This window comes from Tachypleus tridentatus, chromosome 12 (assembly GCF_004210375.1).
Source record: "Tachypleus tridentatus isolate NWPU-2018 chromosome 12, ASM421037v1, whole genome shotgun sequence".
NCBI lineage: Eukaryota > Metazoa > Arthropoda > Merostomata > Xiphosura > Limulidae > Tachypleus > Tachypleus tridentatus.
Window position 1 is genome coordinate 55,182,156 of NC_134836.1, and position 22,908 is coordinate 55,205,063.

The following is a 22,908-nucleotide window of genomic DNA, read 5'->3' on the forward strand; positions in this document are numbered from 1 at the left end:
AGAACTTCCTCTCGCCCACCCAGTGTGGGTTCTGATGACAGAGCTCCACTGTAGACCTCCTGATTCTACTTCAAACGTCAGTCAAAGAAGCATTTCTCAAATGACATCTTGTTTCTGTATTTTGTTACTTTGAGAAAGGTTGTGACTACGTGAAAGTATGGCATTCTGTGAGATCTCCAATCATGTGGGTTGCATAGCCATTTCTTAATATTTATTAAACATTTCTTTAACGGATAAACAATTCCAAGTCCATGTGGGTTTGACACTTACCTGTTCTTTCTCAGGGAACTTGGAGGTTTTTAGGGCTGTATGTTGAATGTCAAAATTTTCACTGTAAAGATGAATGTCATCACTGGACAAATTCCCTCTACAACTCTACGTCGACGACTTCCAAATATTGTGTCTGTTATTGAGCATGAGGTTTATTGAGCGACAACTATAGACTGCCTTCAGTCCTTTACTGAGGTGGATCACAGCAAACGCTTTTACCTTCTCTCTCTAAAACCTTTTGCATGCATTTCTGCCATCAATGGGGTATTCACATCATTCCAAAGCTCTATCTTGGTGAATTTATGCTTCCTGTGGTCCCTGAGGCAAAGTTCTTAGGGCTTACATTCGATAATACACTAACTTTCATTTCACACATCAAACAGTTATGCATCAAGTGTGCAAGGGCACTTATCGTCTTCTGTGTCCTCTCTTCTAACTATTGGGGAGTGTAATGATGTACTATGCTAAAGATCTATCGTGCTCTCATTCTATCAAAACAGGACTATGGGTCTGTGGTTTGTCTCTGTCATTATATCGTCTTTAAAAATGTTGGACCCCGTTCACTATCAGGGGCTTCTTTTCTGCACGAGGACTTTCTGTATTTTGCAGTCCAGAGTTTTTGCACTGAGTCTCATAAATCCCCCTTACTCCTCCATGCGTTTGCTGCCTTTATTGTACACTTCATAACTTCAATCCTTACCACAGCATCCCACTTGGGTTGTGTTTCTTTCCTGAGTGGTCCATGCTTTTTCAGAATAGATTTTCTACCATTGTCCCTTTTAGTCTTCGTATCTAGATGTAACTTGCTGAATTGTATTTGACCTCGAACGATGTTGGTGTCTTCACTTTTCAGCCAATTCCACTATGGTTATTATCATCCTCAAGTGTGACCTTTCTTTGATTCATCTTAAGAAAATGGATACTCCCTATTGGAAGTACTGTATTCTGTTTGCCAACGTCTTTCAAACCATCCTTCTGTTCCCATTTATATGGATGGTTCAAAATAGGGTGATACTGTGGGCTCTGCCCTTTTCTGTTATAGTTCAGTGGTTGCACACATGATCCCGTATACAGTTTCTCTCTTTACTACTGAATTACACACTATTTTTCTTGCCATGGATCACGTAGAAGCAATACAGTGCATGAATTGTACAATTTATACCGACTCTGTTAGTTCTCTACTGGTCCAGGAATTGCGTCATGTTAGTTCTTATTCTGTTCTTGTCGATATTCAAAACAAACTGTCATATTTCTCTTTACCATCCATTTCTATCCAGTTTTTCTGAATATAAGGCTACGAAGGCTGTTGTGACTTGAGTGTCACAAAGGCCACACATTGATGCATCATTCCCAGATAAAAGAATATGGTAAGTTAAAAAATTGTCACAATATGTAGCCTAGCCAGAACAGCTTTCTCCTACTTATCCGTATGGAAACAATACAGCCAAAGAGCAACAGAAGGTTTGATCTGGAAAAGTTTGTTATCACGTTGCCAAATCCAAGTCGACTGCCAACTGAACAGATGGACTTAGTTGTGGTATTAGTGAACTACTTCCAATAAGCTTTTCTGTATGCGTGTAACTTGTATTATTAAATGTGCATTTGCACCAGTATTGTCAGTTTTCTAAATTTGAAGATTCTCATTTGTAAGTTGATTAATTGTTTGGCGTTTATTAGCATAAATCAACTAGGCTATCTGCACCAAACAACTGGTAAAAAACATAAAACTAAAATCCTTGTAAAATTTAAAAGCAAATCAAGATAAAACTAAATAAACTTCAGCTCGCAGGCATAAAACTTAAATAGAATTAAAATGGCCAATGGCCCATAAAAAAAGTTAACACAAATGACGTAAGCCCATGGTCAAAACACGTTTACACTGGTGTCGCGGATTACGGTCTAACGAAGGGTAGGCTATTGTAATTTGAGTGTCACAAAGACCACATATTGCTGCATCAGTCCCACATAAAAGAAAACGATGAGTTAACACACTGTAATCAATATGTAGCCTAGTCAGGACAACTTTCTCCTTCTGATCTCTATAGAAGTTAATCAGTGGAGACAACGACGTCATTCATAGGACAGGCCCAATCCAGCAAGCTGAACCTTGATACAAAAGCCAAAAGGAAGAATAGCAGACTATTCTGAAAAAAAGCATGGCCCACTGAAGAAGAAAGACGCAACCTCAAATAGAATGTTGTGGTAAGGATCGAATGATCAGGAGGAATTTGTGTAATCGTTCCACCTAAATGTCTCCACAATGCAACTTTCTTACTGATTTGTGGGAGCTAGCAAGGGAAACATCTGCCCTGAGGATTTCCCAAATAAGGAATGTATAACGAGAAATTGAAATATGGAGCCCGAGTGTGATGGTGACTGTGCAACAAAGTCGTCAAGTTGGGATCGTTTACCAATAATCTGTTTTATTTATTTATTTATTTGTTATGGATGGAAGTATCTGTAATAAATAGGAATACAGTTCAGTGCCCAACTTCCCCACCCACCATGAAGCCCTTCGAGGGGTCGGACTACAATGCCAAACAAGGACTCTGCAACAATTCCAGGGTTTCATTAATACTATATCCAAACACCAGCATCACAACACTTGTTGAAAAATTCAAACACTGGTACTCGGTTGACCATTGTCCAAATGAACCAGCCGATTGACCTGGGGCTCACTCCAAGACCAATGTTCTGCAGTAATTCAAGGTCAAAGTGGCATGTAGGGACTGTACCCCTCAACCACTAGGATCCTCTCCTCCCCTTCACGACAAGCTGAAAGTACAGAACTTCACCACCTACAAGAATCCACCTGGAGGGGTTACAGTTGGTATACTACAAGTCTTGGAAGCTGTATTTGTGATGAATGCTTATTAATAAGGAAAACTACAGATGTTTGACCAGGAACATTTATAGATTTGATACATTACAAACCACATTACTTTGGTACACTAACCTCGAACATTAGTATTTCTACAATGAAATTGCATATCTTCGTGTTTGAAAAACTCGCATTTCAGCAGCGAGAGATAACTTATCGGTTAAGTGAACCGATGTCAACATAGAATTAATTCGTTAGTCGTGAACCGTCGATAAAATATTCAATTCCAGACCAGATACACGAATTAGTATTGTTTGTAATATTTTGTTTATAAGTCATTATTTGTAGTAAATAAGAGTAACTCTTATTATAAATTGTGTTGTTGGTGGTGTGCTTGTATTAATAAAGAAAATTCTGTGTTTCGGTCTTATTGGCAAATATCAAATTTAATACATACGGACATTTAATTAACTTCTAAAATATAATTTAAAATTTCAGGTTATTTGAAATCCTAATACGTAAAATAATAAATTATAATAGGTAACAAGATACATTTCTTTCTAAATAAAGACAAGTCTAATCCGGATCTTTTCTTTTGTTACATAGTTAGTACAGTATCAGTAAATAAGTTCTGATGGTGACAATTTTAAATACTTCCTAGCTTTTGTCAGTAATTTTATTATAAAATTGATTGTCACGTCATATACTATATATGTGTATATGTAGTAAACATCTTGCATATTTTATATTCTTGTGTTCACATTTACATTAATTTGTAGTAAGCTACCAGTAGAAGGGCGTTAATATTTATATTTTTGATTGATCAAAATTTTGTATCAATCACATATATATAATTGGTAAATTAAAACTAGCTTATTAGGGTGACTTTCGAAAGCCATTACATTTAGTAAACCCCATATTCTTTCTAATTTTTTAGGATAATTTAATATATGATTTTAACTAACAGATGTATTATGAAAGGAATGCAAGCATGTGGATGTTCTACACGTTTACGTATTGGTAGTGATTGGCTTTGTTAATATTTTATGAGAAAACGGATATTGTAAGTCCTTACAATTGTCATATCTCCATACACTCAATCCTATGAGTTAAACTGCTGTACAAATTATAATTTCAAATACTAGTTGAATAAACTGTTGCAAAAAAATATTCATAACATTTCTAAACGATACGTTGTTTATGGTGATTTGTATGTCACTTCCAACTGTTTTTGGATCAGTAGGAATATTCCTTGGGTAAACTAAGGTAACTTGGGAAAACTGACAGAAGATAATCGATTTTCTGAATACTTGTTATATAACCAGAAACTGATAAGACGTTGTTAGCCACTAATACACAATTAGTAACTTACATTTCTCTTGTGGAAACATAAGTTTTTTTTTGTTTCTTTTTTAATCTTTCCAAAATAAATACTGTACGAAATGATAGTAAGTAGTACACACGAAATAAATATTAACCATTAATGTATTTTTCGTCTTCGAATCTGGTACTTGAAAAGCTAGAATGATCAATGACTTATCAGTCTGTAAAGGAAATCTGTTACATTCATAGACGTTCTTAACAGTAATACCTCTGATACCTTTCCGGAAATAACATTCGCTGTGGTTTTCTTCCGACCCATACCCGTATTAATTAATTCAAGCTGAAATAATATGAAATATCTCTTATGGAGTATTTATATTACGATTTTAGAAACCTAAGCTTACAACCCACACAAAATCTCCTTATGTAGTTCAGTCAGTCTTATTGGCTGATAAAGTACTCGTAAATCTGAACGTACAGATTCCTGATGATTCAGAGTTTTGTATACATCACCTACACGTTTATAAGAATGCTTATCGAAATGCGTTGTCAGTGTTAAAGCCACATTTTAAGTGTAGTGTTCTGGAATAAGCTTAGGTATTTGTAATATTTTTATCTTTATTGTTTCTGTATAATTTCTACTTGATCTGTTGCTGTTAGCTGGAAAGTGAAATTATTCCTTGAAGTTAATTCATAACGTAAATAATTTGCGTAAGCATTTTGTAGATTTAGACAAAAATTAATTAAAATTAATTAATTGAAATCTTGCTTATTTTGAAAACGAACTTGTATTTGGAATGTTATTTCCGTTCACGAGTTGTGTAACTCGAATAACTAAGGGTTCGGTATGGCGAGGTGCTTAGGGCGCTGGACTAGTTCTCTGAGGGTTACGGGTTCGAATCCCTGTGACGTCAGACATGTTCGCTTCTTCAACCGTGAGTGTGTTATAACGTTACGGTCAATCCTGTTATACGCTGGTAGAATAGTAGCCCAAGAGTTGGTGGTGGGTGGTGATGACTAGCTGTCTTCCTTCTACTCTTACACTGCTAAATTAAGAACGACAAGCGCAGATGGCTCTCGTATAGCTTTGTGTGAAATAAAAAAAACAAAAACAAATAACCAATTCTCTCGATTCTAAAGATTAAGAAATTTTAGGCTGACATTCATTGTAAACATTTCAAGCTTGGATGGGATTAATTAACTCTATAGGATTTTGTCCACATAAAGTTTTTCTACCAAACGTTTTGTCTACTGTATAAAATCAGAAATAGGAAAACAATAGGATCCGTTGAATACTGTAAGTAAAGGTTAACAAAGTAGTTCAATGTAAGGATCAAAAGGTAACTGATACCAATTGTAGCAAATGGTCATATGTAATTATAGTTTTACATTCATTTTAACTGTTTTGTGTAAGTACAATGGCGTTAAATAATTTATCAGTTCAGAGCAGGATATAGTGAGAATTTATACCATAAAAATAGCTGTCATCGAGTTTGTGACATTTGGTTATAACTATAAAGCATATCGAAGAGTTGTGTTGACAAGATGGGTGTCCCTGTAGTCTGTCGCTGCTAAGTTAGGGATGGCTAGTGCAGGTAGTCTTCACGAGTCTTTAAGTGAACTTTATAAATAAAAGGAAAAAAACAAAACAACAACAATCAAAATAAACAAAATGGCGGACTTTTAAATTTCGGTCGGAGAGAGTTCTGTTGCATGTCAAATGTTCATCGGTGGGGCAGTGATAAATTTACGAACTCGCAAAGCTAAAATCCGGAGTTCGATTCCCCGCAGTGAACACAGCGGATAGCCCAGTGTGGTTTTGTTGTAGTACATACAAGAAATACACAAAATATATTTTTATATATCTAAAAATGATGATTTTAAAAATTATAGTACGTTTGAATGATATTTAACAATATAATTTGATATATATTATAATTCATCTGAATATTTTTACATTTTAAGTATTATTTCTGAAATATATTTATCCACAACTGCAAAAACGAAACTTCGAAATTTTGTCTTCTTTCATAGGAATAAAATCCACGGTTTGGATTGTCAAGCTTGTTTTTAACGTTATATTTATGTAGGTTTCTTAAGCCTTGTATTTTACCCCCCTCTTAAGTGGAATTATGGTAATTATTTTAATTTATTTCATTAAACATTTTTTTCTTACAAGTGCATTACATTGTTTTGTTTTCTGTTTAAGAAGTATTTCCATTAAAACCGAAAATAATCAGCCATACATTAGATTAATTTATACTTAGAATGGAATTTTGAAATTTAATTTTACTCAGTGATCTAGCCGGAACTCCTTTGATTAAATAATTAAAAAAAAAGATTCAACGTTTTTAAAGCTAAATCACTGTCCAGATTCTCCAACTTTGCGTCGTTAAAACTTGAAATACATTTTTTTTTTAGAATACGCGAATTGAAAAAAAACGAACAATTTAAATCGATAAATTTTCAGGTATTTGAAAAAAAAAGACGTTTTTAAACTGCGAGCCCTTAACTTGAAATTGATTGGTTGTTGTTACTTTCCAACCAAGTATATAAACACAACAGTCACAGCATAGCAATAATGAAGTTAAGAGTAAGCGTTAAAATCGCGAGCTAAGTAAATAACATATACAAAAGTTATTTTGTTGCTAATTCTACAAAGAACTCGCATGTGTCTCCTGTAAGTAGTAATTAGTTAAGAAATTGTTTTTAATCATTTCACTTCTACTAAACATACCGAAAAATTATGAAAATACACAATAATACCAGATATAACGTTAATAAACAGTACTTAAATGCATTTGATAAAAGTACAAGAAAACAAAGTTTTTAACACCTACTCACGAGTCAGGCCGGCATCTTGACTTGGACCACACACGTGACGTGATGCGAGACCATGAGAACCAACATGGAAAAGTGTAACAAATTTACTGTTATATATTTATTTTAATATCTGTTTGTTTCCGTTTACTGTGTAATTAGATATGCATGTAAGTTGTATTATTAAATGTGTATTGTGCATGTGTCGTCTTGGCCTGGCATGGCCTAGCGCGTAAGGCGTGCGACTCGTAATCCGAGGGTCGCGGGTTCGCGCCCGCGTCGCGCTAAACATGCTCGCCCTCAGCCGTGGGGTGTATAATGTGACGGTCAATCCCACTATTCGTTGGTAAGAGTTGCCCAAGAGTTGGCGGTGGTGGTGATGACTAGCTGCCTTCAGTCTTACACTGCTAAATTAGGGACGCTAGCACAGATAGCAGTACTGGTTACAAAACAAACAAACAAACAAGCATGTGTCGTCTCTTTTTTTAAATTAGAAGATTCTCAAGGGTGAGTTGGTTGGTTGTTCGGCATTCATTAGCGCAAAGCAACTGGTAAAGAAAAACGTCATAAAACTAAGATACTTGTAAAATGTAAGTGAAGATAAAACTAAATAAATTTCAACTATCAGGTATAAAGCTTAAATAGAATTAACATGGCTAATGGCCCATAAAAAATTAAAAACGCAAATGACATAAGCCCATGGTAAATACGTGTTTACAATGATGCTGTGGTTCACGGTCTCGTGAAGTGTAGGTTAATGTGACTTGAGTTTCACCCAAATCACACATTGGTGCAACTGTCCCACATAAAAACAACAACAACAACAAAACGATTAGTTAAAATAACTGTAACCAATGTGTAGCCTAACCAGGACAACTTGATCCTTATGGAAACAATATAAGGTTTGATCTGGAAAATCTTGTTATGGCGTTGCTTACTCCGAGGCAACTGTCAACTGGCGTGAAGCAGAGTCCTGAATACAGGACCGTAGTTCATGTATAGAATAGACACAGCAGTGATAGCACCAAACAGACAGACTTAGTTATGGTGTTGGCGAGCTCGTTCCAATAAGCGTTTTTCCGAAAGTTTGGGACCCCATTCTATGCATATAGTTGTAGGTTGTTATTTTGATTGTTATCTTTTTTCAGAACTGTACTACAAATATTTTCCTCTTACTTATTAATTTTCAGTATATAGGTATTGTCTTCCGTTTCTTCTTATTTTATCTATGTTCTGTTTAGTTTTTTATTTTGAAACTATTTAAAGAGTTTTTTGTAATTTAACTCATTTGTGATCACGTTTTGCTTATTTGTTTTATGTATTAATCCTAACTTGAGTTATGTTTTGATTTGATTTTACATGTACAGTTTTAAATTTTTTATATCTGAATTATGATATTATCTTAGATGTTTTGAGTCATTATTTGTTTAGTGAATTAATTTGAAGTTTAGTTCTTTATGATCACTTCCAGTAATTTAAAATTCATTTATGCCGATTTTATTGTAAAGTTATAGTTATTAGATTTGCTACCTCGTGTATATTTTTGTTTTATGGTACATTAAGCTGTATTCTATCTAGTGTAATAGCTTTGTTGAATTATTTAAATAAAGCTTCTTTCGTTTTTGATAGGCAGTTAATGAATTAACCACGAGAAGGGTAACTAGACGTGTAAAGCTTCTTTCGTTTTCATAAGCAGATAATGAATTAACCACGAGAAGGGTAACTAGACGTGTAAAGCTTCTTTCGTTTTCCGTAAGCAGTTAATGAATTAACCACGAGAAGGGTAACTAGACGTGTAAAGCTTCTTTCGTTTTTCATAAGCAGATAATGAATTAACCACGAGAAGGGTAACTAGACGTGTAAAGCTTCTTTCGTTTTCCGTAAGCAGTTAATGAATTAACCACGAGAAGGGTAACTAGACGTGTAAAGCTTCTTTCGTTTTTCATAAGCAGATAATAAATTAACCACGAGAAGGGTAACTAGACGTGTAAAGCTTCTTTCGTTTTTGATAGACAGTTAATGAAGTAACCACGAGTTGACTTACTAGACTTATAATTTGATGTATGGGGTTATTTCTTTTAAGATTCTGGCTTATGAAGGCGCAGGAATATGAAAGAATGAAGAGTAGCAGTCAGTAACTGCCAGTTTACCATTATGTAACTAGAGAATAATATGTCGTTAAGAAGGTATATTCAAGAATATTTTCCAAATTATTTCCTGCGTGATGTCGCTAATAGAGCATATATACGTATGAATATTACTTAATCCTTGTCTGAGGCTCGGGTTGCATGATACAAGATTATACCATGGAGGTTATCTTTTCATGGTCTAGCTGCTGTATCATCTGTTTTTGAGGTTTAGGTCGGGTGTACATCCGCGTAAAGTAGTGCCAAGTTGTTAAATGACCTTATACTTAACTAAAAATAGTTATTAGAAATTATACACGTATTAGAAATTTTAAGTAAAATTGAAATGTTGGTGAATAGGTTTGTACGAGTTAGTATCAGTTGGGATCTAATCTCCCTGGAACGTTGTATAAGAATAATAATTACTTTGAGAGAAAAACAAATTAAACTGGTAATGGGAATAGTTTATAGAATATATTTTTCTTACTTATAAAGACTGGAGTACATTATTCAATCAGTTGAGTACCCTCGCCCTAAACGTTTTCGATCAGGTTTGTTCTCTTGTTTTTGAATTTCGCCCGAAGCTACACAAGGGGTATCTGCACAAGCCGTCCCTAATTTAGTAGTGTAAGACTAGAGGGAAGGAATCTAGTCATCACCACCCACCGCCAACTCTTGGACAACTCCTTTACCAACGAATAGTGAGATTGACTATCGCGTTATAACTCCCGCACGGTTGAAAGGGCTAGCATGTTTTGCGTGACGGGGATAACAACGGAAGCTAACGAGTCGAGCGCCTTAACCACCTGGCCTTTCGGCAAGGATTCTATGTGCTTTGTTGCGTTTTCGAAGTATGGTATAGAATAAATTCAGCTGTCTTTAGTTCAGGAAGTTGAATTTTCTCCCACCTGCTTCGACATTCAGAAAGTACAGTTGTCTTAACCTGGCCAGTTAAAACAGTAAGACCAAGGGATTTCCCAGTTTTATAGTGTATATTCAATAAATATTTTAATATTGTTTTTGTCTTACACTTATGTAACATTGCCCTCTTGAATCCGTTTTGCTGCAGAAAACCAATGATATTCGGTAACAAGTTAAAATTAAAATGATATCTGGTATTAACATCTCCTTATTAATTGATTGTCCCATCAGTAGGTAGGTTCATGATATTAGTTATGTATAGAACTTTGGAAGTTTGCCAACTAAGTTAACAAAGCAAATCACGTGGTCACTAACCGAAAGGAATAGAATATTGGGTTAGATGAAATAACTAAGCCTAGTAAAACATTATATACAACCGATCGCGAAACCTTTAATAGGAATAACATTAACGTGTGTATTAAATAATTACTTTTATAATTATCTTTGATTTTATACCGTTTTAAGGTTTAAAGGTAGTAAACTAGTTCTGGCAGTTAGTGTAGGAGATGTATTGGAACATATCTTTTTATATTATTCGGTAGGTCAACAGTACGTCTTTCCACTCACATCGCCAAAATCTGGGGTTCGATTCCTTGCTGTTAACATAACCCAAATAATCCATTGTGTAGTTTTTCGCTGAGAAAACCAACGACAAAGATTTTTTTTCGACTATTGAAGGAAGTTGACTCTTCTCAAAGTAAAACTAATGTTAGGTCATTGTTTTGTTAGACACCAAATAAATATTTTATGTAATGTAAGGTTACGACAGTGTCATCTTCCACAAAATCCCCAACCCCCTACCCCAGTCAATCACAATTTAATGCAACCTGTCTTTTTTCAGATAATCTGTTTGGAGTAATCTTTGTTTTAGCGTACACAAATTCTCGAAAAATTCTAAAAGACCAACAGACTTGGCTGAACTTCTATGTTTGGCGGAACGACTCCCGTGAATTGTGCGATCAGGACAATTTGAGTAGTAACACAATTTTGAACTAAGAAGCACCAGCGCATTATTCCATGATAATGTTTGGGGAGTTTGACGATATAATCACCATATAACCTTACTAACGTTATGGTGTTTTTATTTTCACTGTTTATATTATTAGCATAAGCACAGAATCTCTATACTGTGCCCTTATTAATTCTAAGCTCCTGTTATGATTTTGTATCATAACGATATCAACCTACGTGTGCTAATTTAATGTATGCTGTTTATTCATATTACTGATAATATAACGTAAAACTGATCCATTATTACGATAAACAGAAAGCAATACAGTTGGTGTATATCGTTCCTGCGTATTGTAGTTTAGGAGGTGTACGTGTACTCGGGATATTTATTTTACTGGAGTGATTTATATATATGTAAATCGCAACCTTTTACACTTGGAAATAGCTTTAGCTGTATTTTAGAAATTAAAATTGACTGCGATATTTGTACTTAAATGGTTTCTCATCACCGGCACACACACAAACATGCGCATAATAAGCTTGGTATGTTCACGAAAATTAAATATATTCGTGTATTTGATAAGGGTTGTCTGTATATCTGTAGCGAGAATGTAGATTTAACTCCTAAAATATTTGGTACTTCGGACTATAAGCATTGAAATAGGTTGTTAATACTAAATATACATATAATATTTTCATGCGTGTCCTAAACGTATGTCCTGTTTCGTCGATTTGCAATTTACGCATGTTCGAAAACCATATACCATTCCGTCAGTTTGCCACGCGTGCAAATCCTTAGGTTGAATGTAGAAATTTCCTGAACAACAGGGTGTTCCTTAAATTCCATTTAAGTATGCTTAAGCACAAACCATATTAACATATATTTTGAAATGTAAGAGTTATCTGTTCCCAAAATGGAGTTAATATTTTATACACTTAAACACCAAAATGTTATTTTTGGAATGTACCAAATAGCAAACCTTATTTATATTTTTGTCATTGTAGTTGTATTTGCTTCATGTTTATATTTGTCTGTCTCATGAGTGTTAATTTTTATGTAATTTGTTTTTCGTGTTTTGCTTGATTAGGTGGCTATTAAGATTATAGACAAAACTCAGTTGGATGAAGTAAACTTGGAGAAGGTTTATCGTGAGGTTCAAATTATGAAGGAACTTTCACATCCTAATATTATCAAACTTTATCAGGTGAGATACGACTATTTACTCTAGAATGCACTTAAAACTGGAAGAAAGCGATTGTTTGGTAAACATATTTTACTTAGAAGCGTGTTTTTTATTTGTTTTCGAATTTCGCACAAAGCTACACGAGGGCTATCTGTGCTAGTCGTCCCCCATTTAGTAGTGTAAGACTAGACAGAAGGCAGCTAGTCATCACCACCCACCGCCAACTCTTAGGTTACTCTTTTACCAACGAATAGTGGGATTGAGCGTCACATTATAACGCTCCCACGGCTGAAAGGGCGAGCATTTTTGGCGCGACAGGGATTCGACTCCGCGAGTTGCACGCCTTAACACGCTTGGCCGTGCTGGGCCCTGTGTTTATGAACAGCCAAAATTAATATTAATCTATTATCATTCTAATCTGTTTTAATTTAAAAAACGCGATAATTTTAATCCACTTTCATTATTTGCACGTATCAACCAATTGTACAATGGAGAATAACTGAATCATATAACACAAATACACAAACAGTGTATAGTCTCGATATACTGATGGTTGATAGTCTAAATACAATTTCGTAGTATTTGAACGGCCAGGTGGGTTTAGGCGTTCGACTCGTAATCTTAGGGTCGCGGGTTCGAATCTCGGTCGCACCAAAACATTCTCGCCCTTTCAGCCGTGGGGGCGATATAATGTGACGGTCAATCCCTCTGTTCGTTGATAAAAAGAGTAGCCCAAAAGTTGGCGGTGGGTGGTGATGATTAGCTGCCTTCCCTCTAGTCTTACACTGCAAAATTAGGGACGGTTAGCGCAGATATAACCCTCGAGTAGCTTTGCGCGAAATCTAAAACTAACAAACATTATTTGAATATATGAATATTTTTCAACATTTTAAATCGTGTTTTTATCTTTTTTTTTAAATAAAATCTATTAAGTCATGTACATGTTGAATTAAAGATTTAAGTCATCATATTCGTGATAAATTAATTCCAGTGTTGGTTTAACAAGTTAACTTATTTCGATTGCATCATTTAAGTTGAGCTTATGGTATAAACTATGGGTAATATTGATTTTCACTGACATTTACAGCCATACAACTGTGTTATATAATAGTATGACTTCAAAAAAGGATAATTTGAAACTTTCTAAAGGTATGGTAAGTAATAATGACGTAAGATATAGTATTGAATTACGGATTACTCCATCAACTCTGATATTTTTATTTATCGTATTTTTAGCGCTTGAATCAATAATATCAAATGTTCTCGCTGTGAGACATTGTAAACTTCAAGTAACAACTCTGCCGTATTGACAGTCACTGTTACATATTGGAAACATAATAAATACAGAACTTGTTTACGTGACCAAGATATGGCAAGACAATAAAGCTCCTGTTCTCGGCAAGAAATTTAACATCCCAAGAGTTACGTCTGTAACGTCTTGATGACGTCAATCATTCCACCTCTCTGGTGCTCAGTGAACAAGACAATTTCAAAGAAATTAACTTTTTTCGTACCATTTCCGACGAAAGAAAACTTTGTTATGGATAATGTGCTATAGAAGTCAGACTTTTTACTTATAACAAACACCTGTCTTTAGTGTAATTGTAGAATAAATCGTATAATAGTGTGCTTCTGTCTCCTGCTTGAAATGCCCCCCAGTGACAGTGTTGTGTGTTTGGACTCACGCTGTTAAAATCGGGGTTTCGATACCCTTAGTGGGCAGAGCACAGACAGCCCATTGTGTAGCTTCGTGCTTAATTCTAAATCAAGCCGTCAACCGGTTGAACGAAATTGCTGATATACGTATACATGTCAAAATATATTCATAGATAAAATCGTGTGCCACATAAGAATACGTCAGTATTAGTTATTATAATTTTTACTTTTATTCTTTGAGAGAGACATGAAAGACATATAATCCTACTTATACGGGCATGGTTATTTGTCTAACTTGCAACCATCGTTCTATAGTATTGAATATAACAAGCTATTTGTCTAACTTGCAGCCATCGTTCTATAGTATTGAATATAACAAGTATTTTCACGAAATGTGGGAAGCTGCCTTTTTTTAAAATACTGTGTATTTTGTAGGCAGTAAAAAAATAAACTTTTGTCTTTGATTTTACGTGTAAGATGACTTTCATGTTAAAATTAAATATGCATTGTTTTCTCTTATTGTTTTCATATTAATTTGCATAACGTTCTAAATGAGTATCAGATTTCAGTGAAACTATATTTGTTATTTTGTGTGATAGGTTAGAAACAATTTTATACGTAACATATTTTTTATTTAAAACAACTTGATATTTGTATCAAATTTAGTAGTTTTTTTTTCTATTTTTTAGACGAAGGTGAATTTCGCTATTTTTTGTTTCAAGACCAAAATGTTGAACGTAAAATAAATTTTTTGTATGTATAGGATAAAACTATTAAGAAATAATGGAAAAGCTCATAAACAATGAAAATTGAAGCTTCAGTTTATGTTAATCAGTATCTTATGCAATAAATTTGGTAAACTAAAATACCTTTCCATTAAACATGCATGGTCTGAAAATGGAGATTTTGGTCGCTTAATGTCTCGAACAGGGGTTAGCGGAGTTGTTTCGATAAACTTACTTTTGTAACGCAGAAATGTATTTACTGTATTACTACTCTGCTAAAAAATAAGTTTAATTTTTTAAAGTAAAACAAAAAATCTTTATTATAATTGTTGTTTATATATTGTATAGAGAGAAGCTGATAAAAACAATAGTCGTTTTGTCCTTGATAATTTCATAGAAGGTTCAGATTGTTTCAAGATGATGTTTGAAATAAGTGTTTTTCACGTTTTTATTGCTACGTAATGAGTTTTAGTGTAAAATTGGAGGTTGTAGTTTGATAAAAAAAAAATGCTAACCAAGAATTGGAGACGTGTGGAGAACTGTCAGTCATTAGTAATTTACACGGTATTTTGATCAAACAGCCATCATAAAACGTACTCAAACAGTTCAGGGGAAGTTCACGTATTTGATTCAGCATCAAAAATACGTGTTTATAATATATTTACTGGTGTAGCTCTCACGTCCTGTGTTAATATATTATATACATATACTTGTGTTATTAGTGAGAAAAAGGTGTTGGATAAATCATATTAAGACTGGTTAATTAAGTTCATTTAGCACTTCTTATGTGCCACTCCAAATGTGTTAACGTGAAATTGTACGATTTTGTGTCTAAAGTGGATGAGATATTTTGTGGCGTACATTTAAACAAAAAGTACACAAATGCTAGTGATGACTCAGAGATGGGTACAACTGTTCGCCAACTTTACAGGTGCTTCTACTTGTTAGGTAATTACAAGTCTGACTCATCCACCAGTTATCCACTCGGACCAGATTTTGTTACAGTTTTGCTGGTAACGAAAGATAGATTTTACTGTTATAAAAGTAATCTTTAACTGGTGTTGGTTTACGAATCGTGTGTTTATATATTTCATCATTGACTTTGGTTGTTTTTTTTTTGTTTTTTTTTAAATCGAAATTTCTATTTTAGAGGTAAAGTCCTCATAATTACTGTTGAGCCACTTAGGGTGGGAGAAAATAAAAAAAATAGTGGTATACCTAGTTAAAATAAATAAATACGTGTTTTACAAATGAAACGTGTTAAACATGTCTTATATTTTTAAAGCTATTTCCTTAGCCGAAAACACATTCGATTAATTTTCTTTGAATAATCACTCCAGCAGCACAGCGATAATTCTTCAGAATTACAACGTTAAAATCGGAGTTCGATACCCGTGTGTAGCTCTGTGCTTAACCAACCAACCAATCAACTTTGAACAGGTAATCGTGAAACTGAATTTTTCACTAAACACCAGTAAGAATGAAGATGTTGAGGTAACGTAACGATTCGTTTGTGATGTAACAGAAAATTTTCTTCGACCTTACGATTTACATTCACAGAGATATTGGCAGGCCCGGCATGGCCAAGCGTGTTAGGGCGTGCGACTCGTAATCTGAGGGTCGCGGGTTCGCATCCCCGTCGCGCCAAACATGCTCGCCCTCCCAGCCGTGGGGGCGTTATAATGTGACAGTCAATCCCACTATTCGTTGGTAAAAGAGTAGCCCAAGAGCTGGCAGTGGGTGGTGATGACTAGCTGCCTTCCTCTGGTCTTACACTGCTAAATTAGGGACGGCTAGCACAGATAGCTCTCGTGTAGCTTTGTGCGAAATTCAAAAACAAAACAAAAAAAAAAAAAACAAGATATTGGCTACATTTGATACTCAAGTATGGCGAACTTTCGATTATTTACTGAAAAAATAGACAATCTGAAACTTGAAAAGCAGGCTCGAGATACAGACAAGTTATCACCTGTTTCTCACTTGAAATCAAATAACTTTTAGGCTACAGGAAGCGCTGATAATTAGATTTGTTATGCTTTACAACTGACCCTTTCAGTTGCGTCGTGTTAAATTTTCTCAGTTTGAGTTCATATGTAGAATATAATAAAACGATTCCTTACCATAGTACGTATTGCATCATATATATATTAAGAAAATCGATTTTGTATATATATATATATCATTAAATGGTAAAATAATACTGCGAAACAACTATGAAATAAGAGTTTGCTTTGTTTCGGAAATTCATACAAAGTACTTACAGGTTCTATTTGTGCAAGACGCCCATAATATCGAAGCGGTAAATTAGAGGAAATGAAACTGGTCATTAGCACCGACCGCTAACATTTGTGGTGTTGTAATCAAATAATAGAATTCAGATAGATGCTCCTGTTATATCGCATCTATAGTTATCAACAGTTCAAGGTGTGGAGCGCGAGTTTTGTTGGAATTAGACGTGAACCTCGGACCTTCGGATCCATAGCCCAGTACGGTAGCCACTATAGATACTTCAGGATACTTGTTTTTCTGCTCTATAACGAACGTATTTTTGATAATTTTGGCTTTAATGTACTGCTTATGACTGCTTCTACAACGAGGTGACTTTCGGCTTTCATATTGAAGATTTACGTGTAATCGACCAGGATAATCCGAGGAACAGCTAGAAAGAGTCAATTTAAATGACAAACCTACCATGTCGATATTACTAAAAATATCCTTGAAGTTATGTGGTTTTGAGATTTTTAAGTATGCTCAATACAGTCATGATTTATATTACAAACATCTTATATACGTGTACACACACACATTATAAAACAACTGTTTTATATTACATTAATAATACATATACTGACGAACAGATAGATATTTAGTTGTTTATCTTTTACACTTTAATGAGTACCAGATAAAATGTTAGAAAACTTACCAATCCCTCCATGTATTTTATTTTATGTACAGGTGATGGAAACGAATAGTATGGTGTATTTGGTTTCAGAATACGCCAGCAATGGAGAAATATTTGGTAAGTTAATTTTTATTATTCTTTGTATAACATCAGTGTGATTTTGCTCATTGAAATATGTACGTTTTCAGAAGGAAGAAACCGAAGCAATAACTGCCACGTGGGTAAAGACTTGTAGATAACAGAAAGTGCTCGTAGTTTGTATTACGTGTATACGTAACACATAAACACAGGGTTTACTATGAAACAAAATTTTTGTTAAATGATACATTATAAGAAATAAAAGGAATCTTATAGATACAATTAATCTAGCTTATGATAAGACTTGCATTTAGAATTCTGTACACGTTTAAGTTACAAGTTGGTTATCAAAATTTGGTCGAAATTTCTTATCTCTAGTTATAAGATTATAGGACGATACAAGACTTGAGGCAACTATGTAACATTCATTCATTCACCAGGCTGCCTTTATCAATACTCGACAAAACGCCCTCTGGTTTTGTATTATAAATAGTGCTAAAAGAGAATAATAACATTATAAAAACGTGATTCCAACACGTTACGTTATATATATTTTGTACAACGTCTGGATGGTGTAAAGGCTTAAGGTCACTTTACTTATATTTCCCATTTATTTATTCTTCACAGCGAAATGTGTAACGAACACGATATTTTGATTTTGATTCAGTGCATTGATCCAGAAAACCTGAAATGCGACACACACTTATATATATATATATATATATATGTCAGATTTTTGGTTTGTGTCCTACTCTAATCCAAAAAAATCTGTTCTTATGATCCTTCCCTATCTCCGATCAAGCCTATTATTCTATGGAAGTTAGAGAGTAGATGGATCGTTTGTCATATGTGATAGCCTGACAGTTACCTGGACAGTTTTTATTCTATTTGTATTTTGTGCAATTGCGGACAAGGAGCATGTTCTGTGTCCTAGCGTCGCATCACTGTCGCTACGCAACTACAGTTGTAAAAATATATTTGAAATTAATTAAGTCACGTAAGATATGAGTGAAAGTATCATTTCATTTCGTCTTCCTTAATGTATATATATATTTAGGGCGTGCTAGGAATCTTTTTTTTTTCTTTTATGAACTCAGACAACAAAAAACAACAAAATCTCACAGGAAGTTGTTATGTAGAGTTCCGGGTTTAATTGTCTTTCAGTTCTCTTGTATTATTTAAACGCTGTTGTGAAACATATCTGTCAGTAGAGAGCTCGGGGACTTGAAATTATTGATTTCACTCTTGCTTACGTCATTCGAGAAGAACCTGAGTTGCAAACAGTTATTGACGAAAGAGGTATTAATGTTCTTACCACAGAATACTGATGACGTAGGTTGCATGAGTTGCCCGTGTATAACAACAATATTGTTGTCGTCATTAGTTCGGTGAAGAGATTTGTGAACGTATTATTTTCAAAATTCGCTAATACTAACCAGCAACTAAAGTATACCTTAAAAACTTTGTCTATAAACGTGTTCGTAAATAAAAACAAATACCCCCCCCTAGTAAAACGTGAAATACAAGAAATAATAGTGTTGAAGTTTCTGATACAAACCTCGTAAATACCAAACATTAATATTTTAAATTATGACAAAAACAAACGAACATTATTTCCACACAACACATTCGTCTTTTGTTATATAATTAACAGAGGTAACGAGCTGAAAATCTAGAATGTTGAGGCAAAGATATTCCAGTGAACAACATTTTGTAAGTACTGCGAAGGCGATCAGTGAATACAGCATGTTAGCATAACACTCGGAAAGATTAATCACTCGACAAATTAATTAAAAATAATTTATTCACGGCATTTCGACAAATAGCTTTTAATATTCCCCGAAAATGTAACACAAGAAATTTGTTTTACCAGAAAACTTGAGTATTTTCTTAAAGAATGTAACGCTTACTGACGAAGAGAAAATATCCTCGCAAAATAAAAACAGTAAGAGAAATAACTCGACGATTATTAAACTTTATTCACATACTTAAGAGCTCACTGGACCGGCATGGCCAGGTGGTTAAGGCGGTCGACTCGTAATCCGAGGGTCGCGAGTTCGAATCCACGTCACACAAAACATGCTCACCCTTTCAGCCGTGGGGGCGTTATAATGTACGTTCAATCCCACTATTCGTTGGTGAAGGAGTAGCCCAAGAGTTGGCGGGAGGTGGTGATGACTAGCTGCCTCCCCTTTAGTCTTACACTCCTAAATTAGGGACGGCTAGCGCAGATAGCCCTCGAGTAGCTTTGCGAGAATGTAAAAAACAAACAGCTTATTTTAAGTAAAGAAATTTAAAATTGAAGTGCGGAACAAGAACAGATTTTAAATTAAAAATTCTTCTCGACATCTGGACGTTTTGCGGGTGGTTATCAAGGTGGAATATCACACGTTTGTTACAACATCATTATAAACTTCCTAAGTTACAAAATACGTTGCACAGCCTACTAGAAATATATTTGCCACAATATTTATTATTTGAAAATTGGAGTATTTCCAAATTTGGTACCTTAGTGTAGATAAAGAACTTTGTGAAATATGCGCAGTTTATTCCATGGATGGTAACTGTTATTTGTTGGTAATTTATTTTGGATATTCTAACGTTTATTATTTTCGAAAAAAATAAACTTGCATATATAATGCAAGTATTTTATTCGTAAGTTCAATATCTAAAAGTATTATAACCTAAAAGCTAAGGGAACAGATATTATACATAACTTCCATTTGTTCGCTGCAGATACAGCTATGTCACCTATAACTCTGAAACAGAGAAACCTTTATGATAAATCACTTTGTGAATAAGGTTTGAAATAATGAAAATTTCATGTAAATGTTTTATTTGTAATTATTTAACACTACTTTCGCATAGTTGGTGAATAGTTAACTTTTAACAACATTATGAAACCGATCGCATATTCTACCAAAAGTCACTCATGAGCTAATAGCATAGAGAACCTCTCTTCGTGTATATGTAAAAACGGCTGGTTTGGGTTGAGAAAATTTTTTTATGTAGAGGAGCGAACAACGTTTCGACCTTCTTCGGTCATCGTCAGGTTCACAAAGAAAGAAAAGTAACTGACCGATAGTTGACCACATGTTTGAATGCGTTTGTGTAATTGAGTGTAGGAATGTAGAGGGCGTGCTTAGATGTTGGATATATTTATTTATATTGGTATAAAGGTGTTCCTTTGTATTGGTTTATTCTGGGCTTGAGTTGTTGTATGAGTAAGACCTTTTTAATTTTATGTTTGTTTCTTTATTTAGTATTTGGGTGTTTTCTATGGTTATGTTGTGTTTATTTGATTTGCAGTGTTCGAAAACGTGTGAAGGTGACTTTTTATGTTCTTTGAATCTGGTTTCCATTTTTCTACTTGTTTCTCCAACATAGAAGTCGTAGCAGTTATCACATTGTATTTTATAAATAATGTTGGTGTGATATTTGTCAGTGTAGTTTTTACATAGTATGGACTTTAGTTTTGTGCCTGTTTTTGAATAAATTTGGTATTAACTGGAATGTCATATTTTGTTAGTAGTTTTTACCAAATTTTGGTTATTTTTCTGCTGATGTCGGGATGTATAGAGTTAATGTGATTAAAAAAAATTGTGTGTTCTGTAGATGTGAATCCCGCAATCGTGTCGCCTACATATCTGTACCAGTATAGTGGTGGATGTAATGCTGTGTTAATTGATTGTGTTTCAACTTGTGTCATAAAAATGTTGGCTGGGACTGGTGATACTGGGTTGCCCATGTTTATGCCATTTGTTTGTATATAGTTGTGGTTGTTGAAAATGAACACCCAAATTCTAAATAAACAAACATAAACGAACAGATTTAATACCTTTCCATTAAGGATGTTGTCCATTTGCTTAAACTATTTTCTAAAATAAATAATTTTTATACTGATAGAAATTAAACATGTAACTGTTATTCAACTTAAAACATTCTCGCTGAGATACTTGAACAGGAAGAAACGATACAGTTAGCTATGTTGATGCCTATTTCTCTTGATAATAGATTGAATACATTTCTATATAACATTAATTTATGTTATTGAAATTAAGGTTTCACTCGATTTGGGATTATAACGCCCGCTGTTACAGAAATGTATCAATACGGATACAGCATCCTAAACCGAAATATCATGTCTCATGTCTGGTTTCACATCTGCCATTAAATCATTATTTTTTCTTAGTGGTTCTGGATTGGTATTATTCATCAAAATTGTATTTAAAAGTGGTAACAAATGTTAATATTTGTGCTACATTTGTCAAAAACTCTAGTGGATATTATGTGTAATTTTGTTACATGGTGCTTCTCCTTTGTTCCCTGTAAGTTTTGGATCTTAAGAAGGTTGTTTGTAGTGAAACATAAAGAGCTATCATGATTCGTCCACCACAGGTATCGAAACCCTGTTTCTAGTGTTTTTAATTCGTAGAAAGACCGTTGTACTGTTGGAGGGGGGCGGCTTCATGAAAAAGAGTAGGAAAAAAACAAGGTTTCCATTTTTTGCCACATTTCTCTTAATCAGAAATAGACATTAACCTGATGTCTCTAAGAGTGTTCGGTATGTTCAGAAGAACAAAGACATTCCGACATTTGTAACAGTTGTACCAAAACCACAGATTTGGTCTAAAGTTCGGACTTGTTCACAGAGTCACGCAGTGTTACTTCGTTCGTCTAACTTTTCTGGAGTTTCTACCATACCCTAATATTTACTTGGATACACACGTTACGAGAGCATCGAATAGTTTCCTTATCGGTAACACAGCTACTATAATCTTGAGCTTAAAAGATGTTGATTTTTCTTCCAAAGGTTTTGTAAAAACTATAAGCTAGAATACATCAAAGCGAAGTACGTGTGCGAACATAATATATATCAAACCTAAACTGCACATACTCAATTTAAATACAATAGTTGTATAATATTTTATAGCAGTTGTAGGATATTAAAATACTATTTTTATGCAGTTGTATGAGGTGTATAGGGTTACTGAAAAATACCCATCAGATCGTTTCACCAATACAGTATTGGAATTCAAAGTCATTTTAAAAATATACATTCAGAAAAACGAAAATATAACAATCTGAGCAGTGACTGAAATGTTAAGATCTTTGTATCCTGTTTTGATGA

At 34.3% G+C, this 22,908-nt stretch overlaps 1 protein-coding gene across 1 annotated transcript in view; it reads left to right on the forward strand.

The window, feature by feature from the left end:
* Positions 1–22,908, forward strand: part of LOC143233361 (serine/threonine-protein kinase SIK2-like) — a 76,900-nt gene that overhangs the window by 19,666 nt on the left and 34,326 nt on the right. Inside the window, exons 2-3 of the mRNA XM_076469535.1 lie at positions 12,321–12,437; positions 17,753–17,816. Of these exons, the coding sequence (XP_076325650.1) occupies positions 12,321–12,437; positions 17,753–17,816 (181 nt within the window). The remainder of the gene's footprint in view (positions 1–12,320; positions 12,438–17,752; positions 17,817–22,908) is intronic.